The sequence below is a fragment of the Sphaerodactylus townsendi genome, linkage group LG12, assembly GCF_021028975.2.
Source record: "Sphaerodactylus townsendi isolate TG3544 linkage group LG12, MPM_Stown_v2.3, whole genome shotgun sequence".
Taxonomy (NCBI): domain Eukaryota; kingdom Metazoa; phylum Chordata; class Lepidosauria; order Squamata; family Sphaerodactylidae; genus Sphaerodactylus; species Sphaerodactylus townsendi.
The window spans coordinates 17,588,307-17,608,098 of NC_059436.1; the positions used below are offsets into that span (position 1 = coordinate 17,588,307).

The following is a 19,792-nucleotide window of genomic DNA, read 5'->3' on the forward strand; positions in this document are numbered from 1 at the left end:
ACTAGCCGCGCGCATGCGCCCCAGGGGACCTCTCCTTGGCTCCGTGCGCGCTGCTCCGCCAGGGCTCAGGCGCGTGCGCAGTTGGGATCGCCCCGCTCCTGCCCCCTCCTTCCCCAGGCCCGGGTAAGGCGCATGCGCGTTGCGGGGCTTGTGGCCCGGGTTCGCGGCGCGAGCTCCGCAGCCGGGGAGAAGGGAGCGCGGGCGCGCCGGGCGTCTCTGCTGCGGAGGGGCTGCCATCCCTTGCAACGGCGCCGGAGCGCCCGTGCGTGGCGGATTGCGATTGCATTCAGCCCCAGAGCTTCGGGCCTTGCAGCAGCAGCCCTCTGGCAAAGGAGCGACGCCCCCATCGCGGCATCTCTGCCTCCCCGTTCACCGATTCCCCCCCGCCAAGCCTCGGAGGTGGGCCCCTAGATTTGCACCTCTCCGCAAGCCCCCTCCCCATAGCACGGCCCCTATTCTGCATGCCTCTCCACCCCCTTCCCCCATCTCGGATGTCAGGCACAATATAATTCTCCTTACCCCCTTTCCCTAAATTGCAACGTTGCGCCCTGATTTCTGCTCAGAGCCCCCCTTCCCCCACCTCTGCACGCCTACCTTCCCCGTATTGGAGGTTAGATGAGAAAACCGCCCCCTCGGCCTATCCTCTGGACGGCTGCCTCCAGGGTCTGGCTTTGCCACATCTGGAGAGGTGTGGTTTCTGCAGGTTTCAGAGCACCCATCCAGCAGTGTCGCTCGGCAACCTTGCCCTGTGATCTTCAGCAGCCAGGCTTGTATTTGCACTGAGCCCCTTCTCTTTATCTCAGCCTAGTCCCCCCAGATCCACCCAGCTGTGCCCCCCCATCTGCCTATGCTGAAGGCGCTGCCCCATTTCCCGTGGCTTCTTCCTTTTGCTTGACCGGCTGGCCTTTGACCAAAGGAGAGAGGATTCTTGACACTTCTGTGTTGGCCTGGCCTTGGTGGCGAGCCACGATTGCCCAGCCTGACACGGGATCTTCCTGCTCTGTTGGATTTTACTGGGGTGCCACCCCCTGTCCCCAACGCTGAGATGAGCTTCTTTGGGTTTGGACAGAGCGCCGAGTTGGAACTGGTGCTCAGCGATGCAGAGAGCCGGCGCCGAGCAGAACATAAAACCGAGGACGGCAAGAAGGAGAAATACTTCCTTTTCTATGATGGTGAGACGGTGTCAGGACGGGTCATCCTCACCCTCAAGCACCCGAACAAGCGGCTGGAGCACCAAGGCATCAAGGTGGAGTTCATTGGGCAGATTGGTAAGAAAAAGCGAGAGATCTGGAGTGCTCTGCAGCCGTTGGCTACGATGGTTAATGGAAACTCGACATACAGAGGCAGTATACCTGTACATCATACGCATGGGGCCAGCAATAGGGAAAAAATGGGGACTTCTCATGTGTATCTCAGAGCCGTCTGGTTGACCATTTGACAGCCAAATAGTGGACAAGGTGAACCTCTGATTCGACAGGTGGTGGAAAGTGCCATCAGGTTCATCCAACTTATGGCGACCGTGGGGGTTTTCAAGGCGAGAGATGAGGCAGAGTACTATTGTGGTACCTCATGTGATATTTTCCCCTGTGGACCAGTGTGATCTTGTCCTCTATGGAAGAACAGGTTGCCTTATAGTCCTCCATCCCAAATTAAGATATCATCAGTGGGGAATTATTTGGGGCGCACATATTTCTTTTCAAGCTCAGCTGTGTGCCCCTTCCCAGAGCATCAGTTGTACAAAGCCCTTTTCTCTCCTGTCCGGCCCTGTTCTGAGGTCACGAGAGTGCATTTATACCCTTCTTGTACTGTGGGATATATAAAGTTTGATGCCCTTCGTTGATGTTCATTAGCGGGTTTCTGGGAAGTTAGTAAGCCGGGAGTGTTAGAGATACCTTCCCATTCCAATTGTTAATTGGCAGCATGCGAAACTTCGTATTGTATTGTCATTGAAAAAGGTGTTGCACTTTTCCTTTTTGCAGCCAATATACAGTTTGATGGTTATCATCATGGCGTTTGTTGGTTATCATAATGACTTTCTGTAATGACAAACCACTGTAATGCCCGGTGATCAGTGGCAGGGAACAGTGGTTGGCAGACTGTGATCACAGGAATCCGAGGGCGTCTTGGAAGATTATGTCCCAGGGGGAAGACTGATAAAAGCAGATAAAGTTACCTGAAAGATGCTGTAATCTCCACTCTAGAGCTTTCTTTAGGATAGTGCTGGGTGAGATAGGCCAACATGATTGACTTGCATTGCATGGGAAGGAGCAATGCACCTTGGAACAATTTCTAGAACTTCCTTCAATATGTAGGGGGTCCTTGGCAAACACATGTATCTGCCTTATACTTCTGAATCAATTCTTTGGTTCCTGGCATTTCCACCAATTGATACTTAGCAAGCTGCACTGTCCCCTGATAGCTTCCTGAGTCCCCTGATTGATACCCTGAAGAACTGTGTGGTGCATTTGCCCGCCAAAAAAACTGTGCCCCCTCTGAAGGGTACCAATAGTCACAGCTGCAGACATAATCTTTTATTTTATTGTAGGCCTTTTCTTCCCCCATGGATTTTGCTATCTGGATTTCAATATCCTTTATCCCCAAGGGCTGAGTTTTGCTTTGATGTTTTATATTAGGGACTTAAGCTTCTTTACAAAAAAGCCCTCCTAGTTTTTATATAACTTTAATTTTTAAAAAGCCACAAATATTGCGATACATGCTTTGGGAATCAGGTGCATCCTCTCATTTCCTGCCAGTGCAGTAGATCAAATTAAAAACGTGCACAACCATACCTGTGTGAGAGGAAATGTGTGCATTTAAATGCACTGAGATGACACCATGTGCTGGAGAAATAATGTGAGAATGAATCCAGAGGCTAAGGAGCATACAGATAATACACTGAGAAGGAATGGACAGATGTTGTAGACACTGGTTCTGGTGAAACAATTGCAGGATGGGCCTCTTACCAATTGCCAAACTCTGCACGTGGGTGGCAGACTCTAATCTGGTGAACTGGGTTTTATTCCCCACTCCTCCACATGAAGCCTGCTGTGGGATCTTGCCTCACAAGGCGTCTGTTGTGGGGAGGGAAGGGAAGGCAATTGTAATTAACTTTGAGACACAAGAAAACCAGGCTATAAAATCCAACTCTTCTTATCTTGGATCTCCATCTTCATCAATGCGCATTTGTGTGTGAATTGACCTTTTGGTATGCCTACCTTCCACAGCCCTTTCAGGGTGCCATCTCTTAAACACTAACAGTAAGTGCTTTTACACCCAACGTTCTGCATCTATTATTCATTATTATCCATTCTTGGGTATAAAGTCACTTATTTAGTGCGTGGCACTGCCTGAGATGTTCCTAAGATACGAACATTGGGCAGCATCTCAAGCACATTCATTATGTTGAAAATTCTCCTATGGGATACTTCGTTGAACTCCCATATTGTAAGTTGTTAATAATTGTCCCCCAGGTGCAGGAGGAACGTTGTGTGCTTTTCCAGGCTATTGTTTCCACCCTGATATTGAAAGCTACTTGGATGGGAGACGACTAGGAAGTCCAGGGTTGCTGTGCAGGGAAAAGCAGTGGCAAACCTTCTCTGAACTTCTCTGGCCTTAAAAACCTCATGAGAGGTTGCTATAAGTGGGCTGCGATTTCCATTCTTCTTCATCTGCCAGTCTTTCTTGCCCTCCCTTTTAGAAAGCACTCAAATGCTTGACTTTCCCCAGTACATTTAATTCAGAGACATCCTTCTGGATGTAATAGCTAGATATCTTAATGCGCTGGTAGCAAATGACTCTCAATAGCTTGGATTATTATATACCAATCTGATTTTTATCCATCAGTTTCTCCTCCATTGTGGGCCTGGTTGGGTAGCTGCCTTTTCAGATCCAGTGACTGTATAGCTTATAGGTATGTTGAGAGCCAGCATGGTATAGTGGTTAAGATCAGGGGAACTCTAATCTCCCCACTTGTCCACCTGAGCAGTGGAGTCGTATCTGGCTAACTGGATTTGTTTCTCTGCTCCTACTCCTGAAGCCTGCTGGGTGACTCGCCCAGTCACAGCTCTGGCTAAACTCTGTCAGCCCCACCTGCCTCACAAGGTGTCCATTGCGGGGAGAGGAAATATAGGAATTTGTAATCAACTTTGAGAGTCCTGCTGAGAAAAGCAGGGTATAAATCCAAACTCTTCTTTTTCTTCTATAACTGCTCGCTGGAATCACTTTAAATGGAGGTCCACAAGTCTGTTGACCAGTAATAACAAGTCCTGTCCCAAAAATACCTTCTGCAACCCAGAGTTTCTCTCTTGTTTGTGAACCTGGAAGAAAGAGTATCACGACTGGCTCGAGAGACCAGTTCCTCTCCTATGGCATCTGGCAGACTGAAAGAATATGGTGGAAGAGTAAGATCTCTTGAAGACACATTCTTCATAGGCAGAGTTTTAGTCATTATTATCTGCTCTAACTGGTGGAAATTCTCCTTGACATCAGTAGGAAGAGTCTTTTCCAAGCTCTGTTTGAAATACTTTTAGCTATATTCTGTCTCAGAAAAAAATGCTGAGACAGAATATAGCATGGTCAGTTGAGGTTCAGGGTGAAGAAAATTGTATGCTTCCACGTTAGAATGTAGTCCCGAGATGAACATGAGAATTATCATTTATTTTTACATGCTGCCTTTGTCAGAACCATTATTTTGTACATGTTACTTTGATACTGGAGCATTCTGCAACAAAGAACATCCGGCGTACTAAGTTCTGTCACAGAGGAATATACAACCCTACTATCATCTTTTTCTGAAACGGAGTACAGAGCCCCAGTGGATTGAAACGGAAACCTTCTACTTGCCAAGAATTATTTTATGCTGTGTCTTATTTAATTGTTTTCCTGCTCTTCCTTCACAGAAGAGGCTTGAATAGTCCTGACTAGCACAATCTCATCAGAGCTGGTACATTAAGCATTATTGGCCACATTCAATACTTGGAGAGGAGAGGGCCGAGGAAGACCATGGTTGCTGTGCTGAGGAAGGCAATGGCAAACCACCTTTGCTCATCTCATGCTGTGAAAAAACCCCAGGGTTACCATGAGTCAGTTGTGACTTGACAGGAATGTTATTATTCCTTTAGGAAGCTCAGCACCAACATCTCCGTGCTTCCATTTCATTGTCACAACGACACTGCAGAGTAGGGTGGCCTGGAAGAGTATGAAAGGCTCATGGCCACAGAGTAATTTTCAGGACAAGTGGAGATTTAGGCCTAAATCTTACTGACTCTATCTAGTCCAGTAAAAGAAGAAGAGGAGTTTGGATTTATACCCCACCTTTCTCTCCTGTAAGGAGACTCAAGGTGGCTGACAAGCTCCTTTCCCTCCCACTCCCCACAATAAACACCTTGTAAGGTAGGTGGGGCTGAGAGAGTTCTGAAGAACTGTGACTAGCCCAAGGTCATCCAGCAGGAATGTAGGAGTGCACAAATACATCTGGTTCACCAGAGAAGCCTCCACCACTTAGGTGAAGGAGTGGGGAATCAAATCCAGTTCTCCAGATTAGAATCCACCTGCTCTTAGCCATTGCACCACACTGGCTCTCTGTCACACTGGTTCTCAGTGTGCTGTCGCTGAACCACATTTCTGTGCGATCCATTGTCTTGCTTCTCTCTGGCTTTGACAAAAGACAGGAACACCAGACGGGATTCCTGCCGTTTCTTTTTTATGCCAAAGCCCCATGTAAACAAACCCCATGTAAAAGCTGTACGTAAACAAACAAGTAATACCACCAGGAAATTAACAAGCTGCCAGAGGCATTCTGGATTGCTTCCTCGGGGACATTTCTGTTTGCCTTGACTTCTAAAATAGAGTGCTGCTTTTTAAAGATTTTACACAGTATTATGCTCCAACTGTCCTGTTTCTGGGGTCCCCCCTGCACTTTTCCAAATCTGCTTTGCTGTAGCCTTGTAGTCTTTTGAAAGAACATAGCCCACCTTGTTAGCATGCCATCTGGAAGGACATAGTCCACCCACATAGCACCCAGTTCCCACTGTCAGCCTCTTGTGGATGGCATTTCCCCTGCATTCCTTTTGCGTCACTGGAGGGCTTTTTGAGGGGCTTTGAAATAAACAAAACAAAACAGGTAATTGCTGTAGTGCTGCACTGATCCTTTGCCACAGGAGATATGATTCCAGTGCCCTCAAGAACCAATGTAGAATCGCCGCAGGAAAACAAATAGAAGAGGAAAGTCGGGGGAAAGAAAGGGAACAGAACACTCCCATCTGTGCAAGCTCTGTTGCTCAAAATTCGTGCATTTGCAAAGGCAGGAAAAGCAACACAGAGAATCCACATCAAGCGGCAGCAGCCATCAAGGAGAGTATTTCGTTGAGGGTTGCTGATCTGGCATGCCGATCCTAGACAAACTGTACCCTTTTAAGCCTGCAGGCATGTTTGGAATTCTGACCGGGCATTATGGGCACCAACGAAATGGCTGCCGCAGGAGGTGGAGTCAGGCACAAAATGGTTGCCACAGCTTAGCTTAGTGCTGTGGTGGCTGCGGCTCCCAAAGCAACATTTAAAGATATCTGCACAGCCTATCATATCCACATTAGTTGTTTGGAAGCCTTGCTGGGCAAAAGCCCTACCTGGCCCCACCTGCTGTTTAAAAACACTTGGCAGGCATTTGAAAAGGTGTCCGTGGGCACCATTGTTCCCATGGTCACCATGTTGGAGAACTCTGGTCTGCATTCTGAACACATTTATGGGAAAACTGTCTACTTGTTCCTTAATTTATATCCATTTTATACCCTGCTTTTCTGACCAGTGAGGACCCAAAGCAGTTTACATCATTCTCTTCCATTTTATCCTCACAACAACCCTGTGTGGTAGGTTAGGCTGAAAGCATGTGACTGGCCCAAGGTCATTCCACAACCTTCCACGGCAGAGTGGGGATTCGAACCTGGCTGTCCCAGATTGTAGTCTGACACTAACCACTATACCACACTGGCAGACTCTGTGGCAACTTGTAAAGGAAAGCCAGAGTTAAGAGAGATACAGTCAGTTTCTAGTTGTGAATGTGTGAAGTTTTGTGGCACTAAAAAAAATACTGGGGCAAGTCTGGCCTCCGAGTTACATCGCTTTCCTGAGACAGTTTTGGTTTGTACAGCTGGCAAAGTAGCATCTGTTACTTCTAGCAAGCACAGAAGACCAAATATGGATACCCACTCAGGGCTGAAAGTCTGCACAGTCCCAAAACAAAGCAACATAATTGGAAACTCAAGCTTGCTATGAGGAGTTGGGTATTGCTGTTCTTCACACCTTCAAAATCACAAGACGTTGTCGTTCGAAATCTGAACGTTGGATTGTATCAATCAGGGAGAGAAGCGTATTCCTTTCAAAGTTGAAAGGGCCATCATTATTGTGGTGTTACTTACTGTATTTATTTTGGTGACTCTTGAAGACTAGGGGCTTATAAGGTCTTTTAAATGGCCGCTAGAATCCTTACAAATCTATCAGACATTTTTTGCCATATGAAAATGCCTTGGAAGACTAGATGCAGACCACATATGGCCTAGCGCTGACAGAATAAAATCATCCTGTGTCTAAAATCATCAACTTCCATATATTCCAGTGGGCATTATGTGCTCTTTCACTATCTGACAGCTCCCAAATCAAACTGTTGAAGGTCTTCCTTTTAACCTACTACATGTTCTTTAACTGGGGGTGCCAGGGATTGAACTTGGGACCTTCCGCGTGCCAAGCAGATGTTCTGCCGCATCCCTCCTTTTGATTTTTAAAGTGAAGAAGTTTGCCTTGGAAATTCTCTCTTAGTATATATTTAGCCCCTTGGTGCTCCCAAGGAACTCAGAATAGTATGCATGGTCCTTCCTTCCCATTTTATCCCCACCACAACCCTGTGAGGTAGGGTAGGCTGAGACTGGATGTCCGGGCCAAGGTTGTCCAATGGGTTTCCATCACCCACTGGGGAGTAAAACCTACCCTGTTTCCCCGAATATAAGACATCCCCGGAAAATAAGACGTAGTAGAGGTTTTGCTGAAGTGCGAAATATAAGGCATCCCCCGAAAGTAAGACGTAGCAAAGTTTTTGTTTGGAAGCATGCCTGATGAACAGAACACAGAAAAATAAGACATCCCCTGAAAAATAAGACATAGCACACCTTTGGGAGCAAAAATTAATATAAGACACTGTCTTATTTTCAGGGAAACACGGTAGGTCTATCAGATTTTAGTCTGATGCTCTGACCACTGTACCACCCAGTTTTCAGTGCCACTGACTGACTTAGTGCAGCCATAGGGAAATCACTTGGTAAGATCCCATTTCAAAATATGCCCTCCTTTTATGAAATGAAGCTAGTGCTTTTCCCCTCCTGATTTGTGGGGATGGGTTCATTTTTACAGATCCTCAAACTCCAGAATTGTTTCTGCAGTATCCAGAAATGTAGTGTGATCTATTGTAAGATCTCAGTTTTTCTGTCTTTGACAAAAGAAGAAATGTATCTGCAGTTTCCCTTTTAAAGAGAAATGAGACTGAGCTGGCAGCCTGACCCCCTATCAGCTGCTAAGCAAACCAGTCTCATTTCTCTTTCAAAGAGAAACTGTAGATACATTCCTTTTATATCTCATCCTACACTCGCCTCAGTTCCTCCCCTGTGATATGGACATAGTAACAGAAGCCTACGTTAACAGGAGTATCGTGAATTGCCCAGTAAAACAATATGAAAGTATGAGAAGGGCTTTCAATAAAAAGAGCTATGCTATGCAAACATTCTGCTCTTATTCTTTGGAGACTGGGTCAATTTTCTTCCCTTCTGTCCAGTCTGTAAAGTGGTTCTGAATAAACTGGTTTACTGGGTTTGTGGCTCCATTCCAGATACAGCTATATGTGCCAGTGGGATGAGAACTGAGAGATTCTTCTCAAGTTTCCATTTCAACCACTTCTGCTCAAAGATACCATCTTCTTTCCTTTTCTGTTTTGGAATTAGAATCTGAAAAACGGGCAGCCTCCACAGCACATAATGGAAACTTCTTGGAAAACGTGTCTCTTTGGCCCTTCTCTGTTGTATTTTTATCAGGGTCTCACGGATGTCCCGTAAGGGTACAGAACATGTTTTGTGAGGGAAAATTAACCATGTCCATTAGAGAGTCCTAGTGACAATTTCCAGAATTCCTTCAGGGAAGGATACTTGAGTGAAGAGCAGTTAAATGTCAGTTGTGGGCCGATACTTGGTTTAAGCATAAGCATAAGCATTTTTATTGTCATTGTGCACGCACAACGAAATTTACAGCAGCATTCCTCGATGCACACAATTTCAGACTCATACATCATCATCCTCCACCCATCCCTACACAGCCCCAAATACATCAATATGAAGCAGTGGAGTTTAGCATAGCCACAGCTCTAGAGTAGAAGCTGTCTCTAAGCCTCTTTGTCCTAGTTCTGAGGGCCCTGTATCATCTGCCAGATGGTAGCAGTTTAAAAAGAGAGTGTGCTGGATGAGACGGGTCCCTCAGAATATTTTGGGCTTTATTTAGGCTTCGGGCATTATAGATTTCTTCCAAGGAGGGGAGAGGGCAGCCAATAATCCTTTGTGCAGTGGTGATCACCCTTTGGAGCGCCTTCCTATTCGCCACTGTGCAACTGGAGAACCATACACAGATGCAGTAGGTTTATCGAGTGGCTTTCTATTTTTCCTTCCAGAGCTGTATTATGACCGAGGGAACCACCATGAATTTGTCTCCCTGGTAAAGGACTTGGCCCGTCCTGGGGAGTTCACCCAGTCGCAGACGTTTGATTTCGAATTCACGCATGTGGAGAAACCATATGAGTCCTACACTGGGCAGAATGTGAAACTAAGGTGAGACGTAGTTTCTTGTTGAGGGGTGAGTCGGTAAGGGAGTTATATTTTTATTTGTACCTTGCCCTTCTCCACAATGGGGCCCCAAAGCAGCTTATGTCATTTTGTCCCCCATTTTGTCTTCACAACAGTCCAGTGAGATAGGTTAACAGTTCAGTAAAACACACTCTGTTTTGTGGTCATAGATTCCAAAGCGGCCGCTTCAATCTCTCCCTTTTTTGTAGGTATTTCCTTCGGGCCACCATCAGCCGCAGATTGAATGATGTGGTGAAGGAGATGGACATTGTCGTACACACACTTAGCACCTATCCAGAGCTCAACTCCTCCATCAAGATGGAGGTGGGGATTGAAGACTGCCTTCACATTGAGTTCGAGTACAACAAATCCAAGTAAGGAGTCTGCTGAAGGGGTTGGGTTGTTGATGCTCGTTGACCAACACACACACACACACACACACACACACACAACTCACTTCCAGTATAAAACACTAAGAGCCAATCCAGAGTGGGGAGTGGGTTCATCTCTGGAGCTGGCTCAGCCTTGCAACGGGCAAATGTGCCAGCAGAGGACTAGATACATAGGGGTCTGGGAGCCATGCAGCTCCTCAGCCCCCAATCCTGGAAGCTGCTGCCATTTTCTAGCCCCCTCCCAGTGCAGGATGCTGTGCTGACTTGGCTGGGGGTGGAGCCAGTCAGCTTCCAGCTTTGCCTCCTGGGATGCTGGTGCCCATGGCATGAACTTATGCCTCCCTTTTGGGTGGCGTAAGTCCATTGAGCCCAATTGAGAGCTTTTCAGTGGTGGACACTGTTGTGGGACACTGGACTGCTGAAAAGCCCTCTGGAGGCAGTCATGTTAGCCTGCCGCAGATCTGCTAGATGCAAGTCCGTTAGCACCTTAGGGACCAGCAAGATTTGGAAGGTGTAAGCTTACAAGGGTCAAAGGTGAAGAAGGGAACTTTGGTTTTTTTAAACATGCTTGCAGCAGAAAGGTAGATTAGGTAATCAGAAAAGCCTGAAGGCAGAGCCAGCCAGTAGACTTCACAGGTTCCATGCCCTTGGTATGTCTAGGCGCCACTGCCATACCCATCTTTCAGAAATCTTGTTGCCCGCTGCTGGAAGAAAGATATCATGATCTTCCTTTGCTTCAGGGCCAAAGTGTCTTCTCAGAAGCTTTCTTAGGGTGAGGCCGACGCCCTATTTTTTGATGGAACGGGCAGAGAATCCCTCTTCCAGTCTCGTACCAATTCTCTTGACGATTTTCCTTTCTCTCCCAGGTATCATTTAAAAGATGTGATTGTTGGGAAGATCTACTTCCTGCTAGTGAGGATCAAGATCAAACACATGGAAATTGACATCATCAAAAGGGAGACCACGGGGACTGGGCCCAACGTGTACCACGAGAATGACACAATAGCAAAATACGAGATCATGGATGGTGCCCCAGTGAGAGGTAAGGATGAACTCGGATAAAGCTACCAGAATCTTCTCATTACCTTTGTCCCAAGTGAGCGTGATCCACTTCATGAGGCATCAACGCTTCATGGTCCCAGTTGGAAGTATTTCCTAGCCGTGCTACTACTTTAATCAGAAATGGAGCTTAATCTGAGAAATCTTTATACATACCAAATATAAGTGTGCTGCTGAGCTGTTGTGATTCCTTTCTGTGATCTTGCCTTCCACCCTTTTGTACATGGGGGAAATAGGGTTGATATACGTATACTCTGTCTCAGAAACAGATGTTAGTATGGTCAGTTGAGGTTTAGCTGTCAAGAAAATTGTATGCCTCCGCATTAGAATATAGTCCTGAACGAATATGAGAATTGTCATTCGTTTTTATGCACTGACTTTGTCAGAACCATTCTTTTAGGCATTATTGAAGATGGCACTTGGATACATGAGCATTTATAGTTTATTGTATTTTTTACTTTCAAATGGATGTGGCGGGGGGAGCAGGGCTAGGTCGGCACTAGGACTCACGCGGAGCATTCTACAACAAAGAAGTTCCGGCATGTTGAGTTCTTTGGCGGAGGAATATACAACCCTACTAACATCTGTTTCTGAGGCAGATTATAGGAGAGGCCAAGTTGGTTCCTCTGACATGAAGCTGCCTTCTGCTGAATCAGGCCATTGGTCCTTCAAGGTCAGTGTTGTCCCCTCAGATTGGCCACAGCTCTCCAGGGTCAGTGTTTGACGTGAAGTCAGATTTGAGTCCAGTAGCATCTTAAAAGACCAACAAAATGCCCATGGTGTAAGCTTTCAAGAGTCAAAGCTCCCTTTATCAGATACTTGGAACGGATTAAAGTCACTTTGACAGCCAGTGTGGTCTAGTGGTCAGTGTCAGACTAGGATCTTGGAGAGCCAGGTTCAAATCCCCAATCTACTATGGAAGCTCTCTGGGTGAACTTGGGTGAGTCAAACACTCTCAGCCTAACCTACCTCACAGGGTTATCATGAGGATACAGTAGAGGAGAAGAGAATGCTGTAACCCACTTTGGGTCTGCATCGGGGAGAAAGGCAGGGTATAAATAAAGTAAACAAATTAGTTAATTAAATTCAGTGGGAGGCCAAATGGGGCTTCGAATCTTGTCTCCCTGCTCCAGTCCAGGGTTTTCTGTCTTGCACCGTACTGAATCCTCCCAATACAAACATAATAGAACAGAATGATCTCTCAAGAGCTAGAAGAGAGAACAGATAAGTGCAGCAATGGACAGTCCCTATTATCAGTGTCTGTTATGAGTAACTGGGAGCCAGCGTGGTGTAGTGGTTAAGAGAGGGTGGATTCTGATCTGGAGAACTAGGTTTGATTCCCCACTCGTCCAGATGAGCAGTGAGCTCTAGTGAACCAGATTTTTTTCCATGCTCCTACATTCCTGCTGGGTGACCTTGGGCCAGTCACTGTTCTCTCTGAACTCTTTCAGCCCCACCAAGGTGTCTGTGGTTGGGAGAGGAAGGGAAGGAGTTTGTAAACCCCTTTGAGTCTCCTTACAGGAGAGAAAGGTGGGGTATAAATCCAAACTCTTCTTCTTTTTCTCTTTGCCCTCTTGCTGTGTTTAGAACCTCTGCTCTGCTTTTTGACCTCCTTTCTCTGACAGGAGAGTCCATCCCTATCAGGCTCTTCCTAGCCGGCTACGAGCTGACGCCAACCATGAGAGACATCAATAAGAAATTCTCCGTGCGTTATTATCTCAACCTGGTGCTGATCGATGAGGAAGAGCGACGCTATTTTAAACAGCAGGTGAGGTGGGCCGTTGACGTGCATCAGGGTAAGAGGGCTGTTTCTCTGGGTACAGTCAGAAGGTGCGACATCAGGAAGTTCCACAGGAGGAGTGGACTCATTCTTAACGGTTGCTCCACCTCCCCTATGCCCTCACACCATGTTCTGGCAAAAACATTATCTATTTTAGAGTAAGGGATGGTTGTTTTGTACAAGCAATAAATGTTCTATGAATCTCTAACAGTCTTCCCATTATGCTTCAGTTTCTCCTTGACAGTGTATAATTCTAGCAATGTCAGCTTGCTATCCTGTACATCACATGTGCCTAAGGAGGGTCCTGCTGGACTTTTTTCAGCACTCTCAGGCATCAATAGATGCCCCTAGGAAGCCTGCAACAACGCTTGAAGGCAACAGTCTTCCTCTGTTGTTGCCTTCAGCCGCTGGTATCCAGAGGTTCAATACATGGAGGTTCAGCCATCGAAACAATCGAGCACATCCTCCTCGATTGCGAACGATATGCTTCATCTAGAAGACAATATATAGACCCATATACTGAGAACTATGCCTATTCATCAGACAAGGTCAAATCTTTCTGCTTTGTGATCAGTCTCCTCAGAGATCCCTAGACGTTGCCAAATTCCTGGCGCTGGCACAACAGATTCGCCACAGATTTTAGTTTATTTATTTATTAATTGTTTTAACTGCTGGTAATGTCTGAACCTACTTATTTTAACTTGATTCTCCTCAACCTCTCTGTTGTATTTTAAACTCATGCCAATAAAAGGTTGATAATGAATACATGGAGGTTCAGCCATCATGATCAGCAGTCACTATTCACTCCCCCTTCATGACTTCATTCAGTCCCCTTTTAAAAGCTGTCAAAGTTAATAGCCATCACTATAAACCTGTGTTTGTGAATTCAGTCAGCTAATTATATATTATTTGAAAAAGTAGGGTTTTTTAAAATCCTATTCAGTTGTGTAGATGATCCAAAGTTCTAGTATTTTGAAAAACATTTTTTTTCATTGCCTAGGGTGATGGTGGTGGTGGTTGTTTTTTTTTTGGGGGGGGGGCGTTGTTGTTATAGTTCAACTTATGATAAAGTCCAAGGGTGCTGTTGGCTTTAGAGATGGGACAATTCCAAATCTTTAGTTGGAATCCACATAAGGCAATTCCTCCCTGACAGAGAAGGGTAAGGAAAGTTTAAACCCCCCAATAAAATTTTCAGTTTTCACTGCAAATTTTTTTAAAAAATGAAACTAACCTAGTGGGGCACTATAGAAATTGCCACAAAGAAGACTGTACCTTTTCCATTTCTGCACAGTTTTTAGTCATTGATTGCACAGGCTAAGTAATGCTACAATCCCCCTTCTCCTCTTTGGGCAGGAGATAGTGTTATGGCGCAAAGGAGACATTGTGCGGAAAAGCATGTCGCATCAGGCGGCTATTGCATCACAGAGGTTTGAAGGGACGTCGTCCCAGATGGAGAGCAGGACGCCGAACCAGTCTGCAGAGAACAATGGGCGGCAGTGAGACGTTCATGGATTGCGCGTTCAGCAGAACGTCCCCCGCCTCGGCCTGGAGACACTGCTAATGAAGGAGAATACCGAACGAATCTTTCAACAGAGACTTGAGAACACAAATTATCTGTTGGGTTTTGTGTGTTTCCTTTTTTTCCCCCTTCATTCCTTCCCCTCCCTGAGGACTAGCAACTTGCAGGATAGTGAGGGAATCAGCGCTGGTGACGCTAGCAATGCCGTCTTCCCTCTGTGTTCAGTATTGCTCTGGCGTGGCGTGGTCCAATGCTTTAAGTGTGAGGGGAATGTGCTAACTGTTCTCACGCATGATGCTAAAAGCAGGCAGGCTTGTATTTCGTATCTTAAAGTCTCTGTTGGTTTGGATGGATATTTTGAGTAATTTAGCATTCATGTGTGAAAACACCCAGTCTCAGCATTTCCCCCCAATTCTGATAAACGGCCTCAGAACGCTTCTGATTTAAAACTGGAGGCCCACTTCGTCCTTGCATTCCTCAGAGGTTTATTTTTTAAAAATGTGTGGAACAATGACTGAGGCAGGGGTGTAATGAGCAGACTCCTCCAGGGGCATGTGATTCTGATAAGCTCCAAAATTGGCAGTGATCAAGTCAGCATGTCACATTTGACGCAACGATTATCCAGTACCCCAATGGTAGTGAATCATGCAGAGATGCAGCAGACAGCCTCCTCTGCAGTTGAGCCTGTGTTAATGCTTACAGCAGCTTGTATTGATTTGATAAGTTCAATGTACTTATTGTGGCACCTTAGCCATTGTCATGCAGCGTACACTGTTGGGGAGTGGGTTGCCTGAGTCTTTCACGTTTGATGACAAAGAGGCAAAGCAAAAAATGGTTACACTCAACAATGTCAGTGTGTCCTCAGGCTATCTGGGAGATTAGTTCATTTCCGAGGAGGAAAATTTGGGTGGGTGGGATGGAAATGCAAACTTTTTCCTTAAAACATGGACAGTGAGGAAACAGCATTCAGGCTTTAACTGTGACCAGATTTTTCTAGGCCTCTGCTGGCTTCTTCAAGCTCCCATTTCCCCTTTTTACTGTACCCAGGCTCAAAGCTGCTTTTATTTTTATTTTTTTTAAAAAAAAAACAGCAGTCAATCCGGAATAAGACTGTATAAGCTGACCAACCAGTTACCAAGCTGTGCTTAGCAATGTGAAATTAGTTTCCCTTGTAAACTCTCCCTTTAGAGAGGGGATGTCTGTTGCAACTCTGCATGCTCTGCGCTCATCATGTTGTATCAGAATTCCAAGTGTCCACAGGCTCAAAAAGGTTGGGAATTCCTGGGTTTGAGTGTTACACTAGGACTAGAGAACCGTGGACTAGAGTGTTACACTAGGACTAGAGAACCATGGATTCAAATTCCTACTCAGTAGTGAGGTTCACTTTGAAGAAGAAGAGTTTGGATTTATATCTCATCTTTCTCTCCTGTAAGGAGATTCAAGGAGGCTTACAAGCTCCTTTTCCCTCCTCTCCCCACAACAGACACCTTCTGAGGCAGGTGGGGCTGAGAGAGTTCCAAAGAACTGTGACTAGCCCAAGGTCACCCAGCAGGAACGTAGAAAACACATCTGGTTCACTAGATAAGCCTCTGGTTACATACACCGTCAGTGTAACCTTCCTCACAGCCAGCGATGGATCAGTCATTTTATTTGCAGGAAAAATTTACGATGGGCCACCACCCTGGTGGATTGCTGCCACCAGTAGCAAACAGATCTGAGCACCAGTAGCTTCAGGGACTCCTCAGCCTGGCTTTCTCCAGACCATGATAATATCCCAGTTTACACCTGCTCACAGCTGTATGAAGATACAATGGAGAGGGGAAGAGTCTTGGGAGGCAGAGCTGTTCTGGGGTCGTGTTTTGTGCAGCATCTGTGATTGAATCATTCAAACACAGGTGCAGCAGAATGGCCTGTACTTGCATTCAGAACTAGAGGAGGGAATTTCAACCACAACTAGTTTAACCCCTTTTTTGTTGCTGTGGGTGGGTGCAATATTGAAGTGTGCCTTCCGTCTTTATTCAGTTTGTTTAAAAAGTGGACCTGGTCCCTCAGAATTCTGGGGAAAGAGGGCCTGCTTTATCATCAGCCTGCTTTCTCCTAAGGGCAGGGGAGACCTTTGCTTCCAGGTCCCGACTGGGATGACCCGCCCCACCCTGAACAACAACTCCAAGAAGAAAAGGAACTAGGGTAAGCTTTGAAGTTGCTTGAATAATCCCATGTGCAGAGTGATAGATGTTTTGTGCTACATGCGTGGGTTTGTCTCGTTCATTTTTAACCATTGAAATTGACTTCAGGCTAACCAAAGGTCTCTCCTTCCCCACCACCTTAATTTTGATACATCTGCACTTTCTCTTCTCGCGGCAGGGTCTAAAGTACTCAGCATCAGTTACAGATGTTCAAAAAATGGGTCAGTCAGCCCCTCCCCTCTTTATGCTGAAGAAACCATTTATTCCAAACGATTTTAAACCTTATAGTGAATTTTTTTTCCTAACTTCCCTTCTCACTTTGACATTTTTCAGAATATTAAGCTTTTCCCCCCTTTCCTGAAACAGTGGGGTTTAGGGCCCTGAATACCCCGGTGCCTTTCCCAAAAAGCTAGGCTGATACCCAGAGTTTAGCTGAATCTTGGGACCAAGGCGAAACTTGTGGAGGTATTACACCTTCCTCTTTAATATATATAATGAGGATCATGACTTACAGCTGACGGAGGACTCCTCTTTTAAAAAAATTGAATATGGCACTTGGTGCTATAGATAGGGTAGAGTGGATGCTCAAATGCCGCAGCACCTCTGAACCAGTGAAAAACGTATACTCTGTATAGAAATCTGCTTCTCCAGAGTCTTACCTTTTAAACAGGTTTCTTTCCCTGTGTGGCTGTGGCATTGTACTTGAAAGTACAGAGCTGAGGTCTTCTAAAATCTTCAACTCCTCAGAAATGGCTGAATGAGATTTCCTGTGGTTGGGGATAGAGGCTGAGCACTCAACGTAGCCCTCGCTGTAGGCAGCAAATCCGGAATTTAAGTTACATATTAAAAACTGCAAATCCTATTATGTAAATTATGCAAAATAACGTAACCTGCAGCATTTCTACAGATTGCAGAATCCCATTTTTCTTAATGCAGAAGTTCGATTGGGTGCAAAACATGCAGTTGGAGTCTATTTGCATTTCTTTGCATAAGGGGTTGAAAAATGTTCCTCTAATTGGGAGGTGGATTTAGAAAGCAAAGAGAGAAGCCATCAAAATAATCCAAAACTTTACATTATCCAGGCAACTTTATCTTCCCATTGTTTTAGAAGAAGAAATCCAATCCTGATTTCCCACACTCATGGACAAATTGCAGTTTAATGTTTTAGAGGATGCTTTCACTCTTCATTGTAGGAAGTTTTCTGTTGGGTAATGTCTGTCTGCTTGCCAAAATGAATTTGTTGTGCTCTTTGAACATCGACAGGGACTTCAGTTAACTCTTGCATTAAGACACAGAGTTCTCTGTTCTTGGGAACACTAAATGCCTCTCCCAGCTTGTGGATTTCATTCTCCGTGTGCACACTAAACAGAAAAGGTTGCACAGCTTCGCTTGGTGTTTGTGATCAGGAAGTCAGCATTACAAGAAAGAAACCTCCAGTCTATAGCAAAAGATACTTGCTTTGTCATCAAGGTAAAGAAGAACTCTTCTGGTGGATTTTTCGGCAAAGCTATTTGAGTAACGCTTGCGGCTTAGCTTAGTCTTCTGCAGTTCCTTCATCAGATGTGACATTTCCACTGCGGCAGAACAGCGAAGCATCCCATTGAGTCTATGATGACTTCAACCATTGATCTGTGATGGTTCTTCTCATCCACCAGGCACACCAGGCTAGATCTCCACAACAGTGTCCTCTGCCCACAGATTGATTTCTTAGCCCTGTCCACACTGGGGTAACAGCTTAGTTCTCCAAGACACCAACTTGCTTGTCATTTGCTTAGAAGATGAGAAGTGTGACTTTAAAGAGCAATCATTTTCCGGTTGTATGTGAAGTCCGGTGGCCGCTCTGAAGACTGTCAAGATGTAGTGATAAATCCTTAGTAATTTTTTAAAACAAATATTGGTACCACGTGCTTGTATATATAGGCTTGTGGTTCTGAAACTTTGCTGTATCAAGAACCACTGTTGTGGGTTGCTTTTTAAGGACCACCATATCTTCTTGCCCTGTGGCCTACCATGTGAAAGGAGATTTTTAAAGTTCTCAGTTCGGGAGGGAGGGGGGGTGTTGTTGTGTTACTGTTAGTCCAGCAAACTTGTAACTGAGCCGTGCACGCCAGTTTCAAATCCTTGCATACAAAAGTATAGGATGTAGCATTGGGTGAGGAACAAAATTTCCTAAGACATTTTTTATAGGTGTATTTTAAAAGAAGAGCATTTACTAGCATGGGTTGTAAAGGGAGGCTTGAGAGTACGCCAGCCATCACTTGGTGTGATCTCAAAAGGTGGATGAATCAGGGCCCAAGACTTCAGTTCTCTGTATATAGCGCCTTTCCTTTGTGAAGCAGAGTAAATTATTGCAAGAGTCCAAACATTGCAAATTGTGCAAAGCAACGCCTGCTTTGCATAATGTATGCAACCTGTTCAGTTTTGGGGGTGCAGAATTTTAATTGCTTTAACAGATAGTTTACTGTCCATTCCCTGGGCTCCATTTCTACTTAAGTGCCTCCTCAAGAGCACTTAAAACTGCCTGTTCCACATCTAGTCATTGCTGGGAAAAGCCATGTTGAAGTTCAACTCCAGTAGAAGACTGCATGGATGAGTTGGACCCCAACTGATCTGTATCATCAGGAAAACCCCAATATTACTTGCCAATCTTCCAGAAGATTCCATTGTGTAGGGGGGGAGGGAAGAGTCCATAGATACTAATTAAGCAGAACTTGTAAATTAAGCCTTTGCATTGTTTACATGTTTCTTAATTCATTGTCTTTTAAATGGTTGTATTTTTAAATGATGGGAGTTCACTTTTTTTTGTCTCCAATTAAAAAAAGCTATTCTAGGCTCTCAAAGAATGAGCGTCAGTGTTACCTTGCGTTGGTTGTATATTTTCTTTTCCCAGTGGTTAACTTTTCAAGGACATGGGGAATCAAGGCCATCTGAAAGCCCTTTCACATCTGGGATGAGGTATAATGGGTGATAGGAGGAAAGCACTCTGC

General features: G+C 45.3%; 1 protein-coding gene across 1 annotated transcript; it reads left to right on the forward strand.

The window, feature by feature from the left end:
• The first annotated feature begins 127 nt into the window (after positions 1-127).
• On the forward strand, positions 128-19,663 carry VPS26B (VPS26 retromer complex component B). The gene is made up of 7 exons (XM_048513229.1): positions 128-399; positions 1,070-1,268; positions 9,698-9,854; positions 10,079-10,243; positions 11,128-11,303; positions 12,946-13,088; positions 14,454-19,663. The coding sequence occupies exons 1-7, from the start codon at positions 133-135 to the stop codon at positions 14,598-14,600; spliced, it is 1,254 nt and encodes a 417-aa protein (XP_048369186.1). The 5' UTR covers positions 128-132; the 3' UTR covers positions 14,601-19,663.
• The last annotated feature ends 129 nt before the right edge of the window (positions 19,664-19,792 follow it).